Source organism: Micromys minutus (genome assembly GCF_963924665.1).
Source record: "Micromys minutus genome assembly, chromosome: 4".
NCBI classification, from domain to species: Eukaryota; Metazoa; Chordata; class Mammalia; order Rodentia; family Muridae; genus Micromys; species Micromys minutus.
The window spans coordinates 82,562,433-82,573,065 of NC_137973.1; the positions used below are offsets into that span (position 1 = coordinate 82,562,433).

Here is a 10,633-nt window from a genome sequence, read left to right on the forward strand (position 1 = left end):
TGAGTGGAAGACAGTATCAAGAGTGCTAAGGGGGTTCCCCTGGGGAGCAGGGTTTAGGAAATTTGACCATAACTCATGGCCCACTCTACTTTCACAATTTTTTTATGTACATCAAGAGGGTGCAGTTATGAAACTGAACGTGCTCCAGTGAGGTCTGTTGTTAATGTGCAGGGAGGCCTCACTCACCAACAGAGTCCCTAAGCAGACCACACCCCACATATCACAGCCTTCAGCCCTCACAGCCTTGTCTGCTCTCCATCCCCACCCCTGCCTGCCTTCCACCTCTTAGCCATGCCCTCATTTCTCACTTGCTTCCTCTCTCCTGGTTCTAAGCCCGGATGTGATTGCTGGAAGCGCAGTGATGACCGGTCACCACTGCTACAACTTGTGATGAGTCCTCGGCCATGTGTGCGTGTGCTCCGCCCAGGGCTTCACTGCCAGAGAGAGAAGTTAACCTCCTGGCTTGTTCAGAGCAGATCCAGGAAAACAGAAGTGGTTATGTCCATCCCTTACTAAATATGGATTTGTACGTCACAATTTCAATTATTAGACAGATTATAGTCATGAATGAGAAATTATTATCATTACATACAGGCATAAGTATTTTGTTAGAGCTGGGAGGTTGAACCTGCAACCCTCTGCATGCTAGGCAAAAGCTCTAACCACTTGCTAGAACAGCCTGTGAAGGAGCTCGGAGCTTTGATTCTGAGAGTTTGTGGCAATTATTCTCTGAGGTTGCTTCTCCTTCTGGGTTCTCTGTCCTCTACCGGGGACACACCCATGTCTCCCTGAAGCAAAGAACTGGCCAATGAAAAACTTAGTAAATAAATGAAAGGCCAGACAAGTTTTAGTTTCACAATTTCTATCATTAAAATTCATAGAAATCTAAATTGTTTTTCTATGTTTAGTCTTCTCCAAGATGTTTTTAACCTATATGCTTAGAAAGCACTAGAAGCTTTGCAGTGCCTTTCTCACCAATGTCTTATGTGTCTTCTACATCCTGAGCCATGTTCCTTATCCAACGACTTATAAAATATTAATTTAATCATTCAATATTTATTATCTGATTTAATTGTTCGAGTGTTCATTCATTACTTGAACAAACAAAGCTTTTAATTTTAATTCACTAAACACTCATGCTGGGAGTGATGGAAAGAGGAGAAACTGTGGTTGGACTATATTATAAGAAAATAATCTATTTTCAATAAAAAAATTATTAATTCTCCTCTACTGTATTCCAACGTTGTGACAACCTGTACCAACATTACTGTCTGAAATGCACACTTTTCTATCTATAGACATTATCCTCTTCCCTTTTTGGCTTGAACACATACATACCTTGAGTTTGGATTTGCATGCCAACTTTTCTTTCTAAACGATGTTCTCTAAACACTTTTCCATCGTGTGAATTGTCAAAGGTGATCTTATGCTCAAACATCCACAGCGGAAGACCTGCTATTACTTCATTTCAACGTCTGAAACACATCCTTTTTACCTTCTTCAAGGACCCTGGCCTGTGACCATACACTTTATCAACAGTTGAATCATAGTTGATGATATTCTCAGCAATGTAACAGTACCTCTCATATGACAATACCCAACAGAAATCTGTCAAATCTGTAAATCAGTACTAGTCAGCCTCTACAGAGGAAGGGACAACTCCAGGAGGAACACTCACTTCATTGACTCGGTACATTTAAGGTCCTTCTGACAATCTCAGAGACAAATTACTATATAAAAAACAATACTATAATAATACAAAGCACGTGGCACCTAATGTACATCAGACACAACTGTAAGGGCTTCTTCACACATTAATCTATCCAGTTTTTCACCACAGACCTATCCACTTTGTATGTGAATAAATCACTCCAATGCCATGTCCAAAGCAGAGGAAAGGGGTCTGGCAAGCAAGATCTAACCTACTTCACTCTCCTCTTCAAGAGCAAAAGCCTTACACCCTCGTGTCATCTGAGCTGTTCCCTCTCTCTGGGAAAGGAGCTCGGACGCTCTTAGCCCCACTCACAGTCCCAAGCATGGTGCCTTGTGATAGTCACAATGACTTTTGCAAATTTTAACCTGATTCATTACCTACAGTTTAAGAAACAGGATTCAAAACAGAGCAAGATACAAATGATTAACAGGTGCCATCTACTTCTGACGAAAATCTGTAACAAGGACTCGAGACAAGTAAAAATGTTCAAAAAAAAGTTTTTGAAACTATAAACTTCTCTATAACAGCCAGCCTATTTTGATGATGATCTGGGGAAACATAAAATAAAATTTGAGCTAAACATGGTTAATTTAATCTGGATGGTGAGAAGAAATCGTGGCAATAGTTTTATAGAGGGTTTTTGTTTGTAATGTTGTTTGTCTACTATGTGCCGATTTCCATTACAGTTTTTAGGAAAGTGAAATTATTTAATTCAATAACAACTTTGAGTAAGTACAATTATTGCAATCAGTTCCCATATTTACAACGTTAGCTTAGGGTAACTTGAAGGTCATAGCTGGGGTGCTGGGGCAACAGCCCTGCTCCATGCTTGTGCTCTAAATAACTGTTCTCAAGGGTGTGCTTGATTTCTAACAGTGCGCAAAAGCTAGGATGATTTCCTCTAAGAATCCATTGTCTCTGTCTCCATCTGCATCACAGTACAGCTCATTTCCTCTGGTTTTTATTGGGGACTCAATAGCAAGGGGGAGGAGACCACCTCTCTCTCTGTGTGAACCACAACTACATCCAGTCCCAGTCGGCTGCGGGATTCACACCTCACATGCAGGTTGGGGAACAGGCAGAGGGCCAAGATTTCCCAAGCTATGAAAGATATGTTAACAAGAATCAAAAGACGAATTTCACGCATTTCTTCCTGAACACAGATAAACAATATAGTTATGCCAGGACAAATGCTGGAGCTGTTAACGCCTTTCAAACCAAACACAGATGTGACCACATTTCATATACCTCCTGATTACATAAGTCCAAGCACATAAACTTGCCTGTGGGAATCCAGGCAAAGCTGAAAACACATCTTGAATTATATCTTAAATGTATAGAGGCTTAATAAAAAGCCTGCACAGTAAATCTGAAGACGTTAACACCCATGAGAGTAAAACTATAGTGCACATGTTTGTGATTTGTTTATTATTGAATGGTTCAAGCAGTGTTTCGTAAGTACCGTCTCCATGTCTCTGACATCTTTGGGCATTTTTATGACTTTCTTCATGAAAACAAGAAATTTTGTTTTGCCAAGAATGAATGAACTTAAAATTTTAAAAAATCTCCCAGACCACCATGCTCAGCTTAAGCAATTAATTTTCGGGTAATTTATCAACCCAGCAGTGTCTTCTCTTTAACTAGCCAACCTTCCCTGGGCAGATTTTTCCATGACGAAAAATATTACTATTCTCAACCAAGTTCAGAAGGCAAAATATCTACCTGGTCCTATTTCAATCTGCATGTAATGTGCTTGACATGTAGGTAAGATATGAACAGTTATGAATACCTGTCCCAAGATGAACTCTGCAGGCAATTAGCTTTGTACTAGAAATCTGCACAATGAACACTTTCCAAAGTGTGGCATGGTGCAGTTACCAGTACCAGAAAGAGGCCAAGCTGTCAAGAAACCATGAGACAAGCCTGCTGCAGATACCTCAGTAAACCTGGAAGCAGGAAACGCCCTGAGGACATGTGCCAAATGGCACAAGGAGCAGAGTTTTTCACTCTCGTGTTTATCTGTTGCTATAGAATGACCACAGAGACAGTGTAATGATGGAGGGCAAGGTAGCCACCCTCAGATGAGGAAAATATTCCCCAGCAAGACTCATCCTCAGGAGGTGCCTCTATGTGGTGCTTCCACATCCACAAAAAATAAGCTGTCTGGTTATTCTGAGAAGTGATTTCAAAATATAAAATGTGTCCAGTCTTCTAGTCTTGCTATACAGACCAACAGCTGGAAACATAACTTCATTGGCACAGCACTTATTTAGCACCCACAGTGCCTTAGATTCCATCTCTAGCACTGTAAATCCAGCATGGATGCCTACACCTGTAGTCCTAGAACTCAGGAAGTACAGACTAAAGTTTGAAGTCATCTTTGGCTACATAATGAGTTAAAGGCCAGGTGGAATAGTTAATACCTGCCTCAAAAATATACAAATCAAGATATAAGTAGAAAGTTAGGTAGGTCAATAGATAGATAGATAGATAGATAGATAGATAGATAGATAGATAGATAGATAGATTGATTGATAAAAAATAAACAGACAGACAGACAGACATGTATACACACACATATTGATCCAATCATCCAGTAGAGAGATGACATTACTAAGTTCAATTTTAGACAAATTTCAACATTTAGAGTAAAAATTTCATTTTATGGCACAGAACATGCAACATCTGGAACTCTTTATTCAAAGTAATTTTCTCCTCTTCACCCCCTGACAAGATCCCCACTCATATTATTGGGGTGTTTGTAAAGAGACAGACAATGCCAAAAACTGTGGAGATATATTATAATACATTTTTGTTGCTTAACATTTTCCTTTGCCTTGAACCTTCCCATCCAGTGCCTGGTGCACTAACTTTCAGTTGCATGTTGACTAATGCCCCCTGATATTTAGAAACTAAAGTGCATATGCCAAAGCACATAACACCACAAACCACTCACTGAGAAGAACTGAGGAAATGACACATAGATAGATTATTGAAATAATGAAAAAATAAAAGTCCCAAGCCTGGCTTGTCTATAAGATGCTTCTAATTCTGACAAGGTCCTAAATTCTAGCTCAGATTCAAGCTTCAGAATGGCCAGGGTTCTTGTAAGCTCTGTTACATGGGAACTTCCTGGTGGAAGTTTTCTTCTCTAATTCCAAATATGAACTGGAGGTCCAAAAACAACCAGGTCATGCATAGAATAAAAGATGAGACAATACAGCCATGCATTAAGCATTCTTTTGTCTGATATTTGGGTGGCACCTACTATAGAAATCAACCCCAGGCCCGGTGCTGGTCTAGGAGCTGAGGATACAGCAATAAACAAGGCCCCTTGCCTCTTTGTAGCTTTCATGCAAGAGGCAAAAGCCAAGCAACTAGCAGACAAACTAAGAAACATCACACACTCATGAGTGCTTTGAGGAAAATAAAGCAGAGGAATAGATGAGAGATGTTAAGAAATGATCGTTTTTCAGACAGCTTTGAAGGTAACATTTGAGCAACGAGAAAGCAGTGTGAGAGCCACAGGAACCTGAGGGAGTGCTCAGGCAAGTATGCCAAGGCTCAAGGTCAGACTGCACCCCTAGAGATTCCAGGTCCACTTCTGTGCCTCCCACAGTCAGGTGACCATTGTCATCCATTGCATGCCTACCCAGAGTGAGGAGGCTGCCCTCACCTGCACAATTCAAATTTTGCTGTCACACTATCACTTGCTGTGTCTTAGCAAGGTGCCAGTGGTGTGTGTCTGAGTTGTTGAGTAGTTTTACAGAAGTGGAACCCTGAAGTCATAGATCCTGCCAGGGACCTACACTGTGATTCTCATATTCCAAGCAATGATACCCTGACATTTAGGATGGAAAGAAGCTGAGACAACTTGAGTCAGCAGCAATCCATATGACAAATTAACACAATGAGAGTTCACTTAGCTCTTAATTTCAGTGCAATACCTCTTTGTGGACATGGTCAGACCTAAGGGTGCATTAGTTAATATCTTTAAATTTGTAAATAAGTTAACAATTGTGTGAAATCTCTTTATGTGCATATACATGCATATTTTATATGTATATAAATTACATATGGCACTGAAGAGATGACTTAGTATTTAAGAGGATTGATTGTCTTCCAAAGCACCTGAGTTCAATTCCCAATATGTATATCAATGCTAATACCTGCTCACAACAATTTGTAACTACAGCTCCAAAATATCTGATGCCTCTTCTAGCCTCCAATGGTACATACATATTATGTCATTAATTACACACAAACACACACACACACACACAGAGAGAGAGAGAGAGAGAGAGAGAGACAGAGAGACAGAGACAGAGAGAGACAGACACACACACATGCATACACATAAATAATAAAATAAGTAAAAAATGTAAAGAACATACATTACACACACACATATATATATACTATTTACATACACAAATGCATGGTTCATGCATAGATTTAGACACATAGTATTGGTTGACTGTCATGTACACAAAATTTCAAAAGATTAGAATTGTTTGACCAAGATACAGAACAGAATATGTGTTTATGGATTTTCATATATCCTTTTCAGTTAACACATACAGATGTAAGCCTTCTACCTCCTTTAGTGCTAAAACAAGGGCACAGATATGTATAGATTCTGTTGAGTGTTTTTAAATGATGGTGAACATCAACCTCCCAAAGAGAGCAGTCTCGACCTAAGAGCCGCAGGACAGAGCCCTCCACCCCCACCGTTGGCTACTCACTCTATAGCAGCTGGTCAGTACAATATTGGCACCTTAGCAATTTCAAAGTTAACCTACCATCCAATGGATCTGTATCTGATAATCACCCTAGAGACTAAATATTTAACTACAAAGAGGACTAGAAAGATTTGCATAAGAGTTACAGCCTGTAAAAAATCAAAATTCAATTCTCCTTGTACAAAAGAGCACATTTCTTGGGTAAGCTCCATTGCATAGGAAATCATCTTGTTCCTCACGTACTTTATGTTTTCCTTCATTTGAAATTACCATCTGTTTCTGAAGCGATGGCACAGCAAACGCCTAGCCTTCTACAGGAAGTCGCTGAATTTGACCATTTCTCTACAGGTGCTGGCCTGGGAAACGTTAAATTTACCATTTGGTCTCAGTATTTGCTTAACTCGTACCTTCAAAACTCAGACTCCATTCTGGTCAATCATTTCCAATCTCTTGACATTCATCCTACTTAGGTTTCAATCAACCAGTCAGCAAGTATTTATTGCCCTACCGGATTGAAGAAATATGCATAGCAGTTACAGCAAACTCCTTGTAAAGTTGTATACTCTATGGAGCGAGCATTACAGGGCATCATTGCATATATAAAAGCAAAATAAAGATAGTTGTCTCTATATGGAACTCAAAGCTAAAAACCTAGTATAGGTCCTTGCACTTGGCAACTGGACTTTTAATTGAGGGATTTTATCTCAGTTAATTATGTTTACAACTATGAAATACAGATGTGGAAAAACCTAAATGTTACCAGCAAGTTACATTTTAAACAAATGCAATAGTTATTCTTAACTCCTAAATCTCAACTCCTGAGAAAAGCAAATCCCATTTCCCTCCTCCACTTACTGAAATGCACCAGATTACAAGGCAGACGGGGTGAATGGTGACACTTGACGTCATCATACATCGACAGAACTCAGAGTGCTGAAACAGACATATCAACTAACTGAGAGGCAACTGTGGAACTAACAGTTAAGTCACCTGTGCACTCAACACAGGAAGAATTTACACACAGAAAAGCACTTCAGACATAATGACATCTAAACACACCAATAATTCCTAACAAGAAAGTAAAGAACTTGCCAAGGAAACCTACGGCTTTGTATGTCACTCAGACATGGGGGAGGAAACATCGGGAGGAAGAGGAGAAAAGGAAAATCTCAAAATTAATACCATTAAACATTATTTGAAATATAAATTAAATCACCTTATCTATGTAATCAATAAAAGAAACCAAAATTTCAGCAGAAATTTTTAAAAAAGAAATAGAGAAAATGTAAATTTCACATACCCATGGCAAAAATCTGGGATTCCACTTCCTCTGTGGTCTTACAGGAGCTAATCATTCACGAAAGTTCATCAAAATCAAAAGACAGCGCTGAAGGAAATACTCAAGATGGTTGAGAACCGACTGGCACCTCAACGGCCACCTCTGCCGTCCGAGTCATGTCACCTCCTCTCGGGCACCTGTTGCCGGGTCCTTCGAGCTATGACCTTCACCCGTCACACTCAACGTCTCCCTCCCTAGCATTCTGACCCTGTTCTTTTCATTTGTTCTCCACAGTTGTCAAATGAAGCACAGTCCCCTCGGCCTCATTTTGTAGTTTGGAAAATTAAGGAATTCCACGTGCCAAGGATCATACACCTTAAATTAAACCACTCAAAATGAACACTGATGTCATTCAAGATCCAGTCTGATTTTTGTCCTTCAATTAAAGCATTCTACTACTCAGGGCAAATCTGGCTTCAGCCTTCATCCACATCTCCTGTAAACTGACAGCACATTTCTTCCCAAAGCCTAATTGTCAGGAAGAGCCCCAGTCCTCTAATGTGGATGGACCATGGCCAGCCTAAGGAAAGCGGAATAGACTTTTTAAATGATATAACAAAATATAAGAAACTAAATTAAAATCTAAAGCTATAACATGTAAGCAAACGAGTATTTATAAAAGAAGTCCTTTTATACAACAAAGGCATCTTTTCCCTTGGCTCCAGAGCACGAGCCACACTCACAACCATTTCTCACATCGAGATCACCTGTGCTGTGTATGGAGGGTGTGCAGGCGACCATCTTCAGACAGCCAGTGGCCATGCTAGGGATACAGGAGAGCGCGTTGCTCACAGCCCTGCAGTCAGCCTCCTCAGTGACTGCCCTGTATCCAACCTGCTTGTCCTCCTGCCTCATTTCGACCTTGGTCCAACCTGGATGCTCGTCCCTGCCTGCCAGCCACTTCCCCACTACTGCAGAAAGGTTGAACCCACTTGGGGCTCCTCCTTCTTCCTACAGAAGGGTAGGTCATTGCATATTCTCACTACTCTTCTTGTAAAGTGATTGTGGTGAATGATCTGGGCCATGCCCGCCCTTACAGCTTTTTTCCTCCTATCTGGAAGAGAATATGAATGCTTCACTTCGTTACAAAATTCCCTTTGTTCCCGATTAAATACCAGCTGTGACAGGTGCCTGATGACTAAGAGCATTTAAAGGAATGAAAGTTGTACTCTCATATATGCCTGATGATGTCTGATCCCCTTGCTAGCCAGACTTCTCCCCCTCCCAGGGTCCCCATTGCTCTGGCATTAGTGCACTAGTGATGCCTTCTCTTCGTTACCCACAGGGCTGGCTGAACTCTCTGTCAGCTCAGCTCATCCCCAAAGCCGGCAAGCTGTGACTTCGTCTTTACGTTAAGAACAACCCCACAACTGTTCTCCTCTGTCTAATCTGCACCGCTTTCTATTAGAGCCTACCTCACCCAATAGTCTACTATAGCCACCCATTCTATCCACATTTTAGAAGATGACACCCAAGATGTTGAAACTGCTGTTTGTGTTACTTGACACTGTCCCACATGGAACCAGGAAACCCTATGGCTACACTTGTTCAGAAACACATTTCTTTTCATTGGGGTCTATAAAAAAATAAAGCTGAGGATCAAACACAACCTAAATTCTAAGGCAGAGCTGAGCACTGAAATCAATTTTAACTTTTAAAAGATTAACACTCTAGACCAGAAACCCTCATAATGGCAACAGAACATAGATAAATGCAAGAGAGCAGCAGCCACCAACATTGTAGGGTCTTACCAGAAAGGGACTCCAGCAGACGCAGGAGACACACATTATGGCCAGGAGCTGAATGACCATCTCCAGGTGGTGAGACCTGCCTTGCCTATACTGCTGACTTCTAAACTTCACTCTTAAGAGTGTGACTCCCGTGACAGCATTGCAGGAGAATGAAACACCGAGAGCTAAGAGTCCCAGGAAAGAAAAGAACAAGAGATAAAATCTGTCTTCCCAGTCTTCGACGTGCTCAGTGTTGTAGAAACACCAGGTTCTGGATGCTTGGATTTGATAATCGCGGTGTCCGAGGATGGGCAACAAAGCCACAAAGACAGCAAACACGCACACACCACTCAGTATCATTTTCACGTGTTTCGATGTGATCTTCGTAGAATGGAATATGGGGTTGGTGACCCCGATACACCGCTCAATGGCCATCGCACTGCCTAGGAAAAGTGGGCACAGGCCAGAAAACACCATGGAGATCCCAAAAATACTGCACAGGGTGTTTGATTGATCAAAGCGGACCCAGTCTTTGTCGGAAGCATATACAAAGACAGCTATCCCTCCGTTGATGAGGTGGCCAAAGAAGTCTGTGATCACCAGGCCACTAGCCAAGAGCAGGAAGGAAGCCTTTGACTTCTGTCTAAATCGTTGGTACGCCTTCATGAGAATGGCGATGGCCAGGCTGTTAGATAAGATCCCCACTGTCATGAAGATGATTGAGAAAAACACTGAAAGCCGGTTCTCCGTCTGGCAGGTTGTGTTTGCGATGAGTCCAGCTGCAGGAGACACTGGCTGTTTGGAACTGTTCATGGACATTGTTGTGGAGATAAACGCTGGCCCCTTCAGTCATCTCTGTCACAGCTGTGCAGTCTCGAAGTGCAGACATCTGCAGCGTACAGGACAGGAATCACAAAGACCAAATTACCAGTCATCTGGCATTCAGAACCAAGTGCCCTAGCACCCCAGGATGGGATGGATTTGCCCAGCCTGTCGTAAGTCAGGTTGCAGAAGTCTGACAACAGCATGCGTCTGCTCCCTATTTCTGTTTTCCTCTTTCAAGGTAAAGATACCACCCAAACTGACACCTGTGGGCTCACCTCCCTAG

General features: G+C 41.4%; 1 protein-coding gene across 1 annotated transcript in view; it reads right to left on the minus strand.

Moving 5' to 3' along the window:
• The window catches only part of PTGFR (prostaglandin F receptor), a gene marked incomplete at both ends in the record, with an annotated part of 30,372 nt that extends 20,028 nt beyond the window's left edge, over positions 1–10,344 (minus strand). The window contains one exon of the mRNA XM_080915149.1: positions 9,547–10,344. Within this exon, the coding sequence (XP_080771275.1) occupies positions 9,547–10,344 (798 nt within the window). The remainder of the gene's footprint in view (positions 1–9,546) is intronic.
• Between the last annotated feature and the right edge of the window lie 289 nt (positions 10,345–10,633).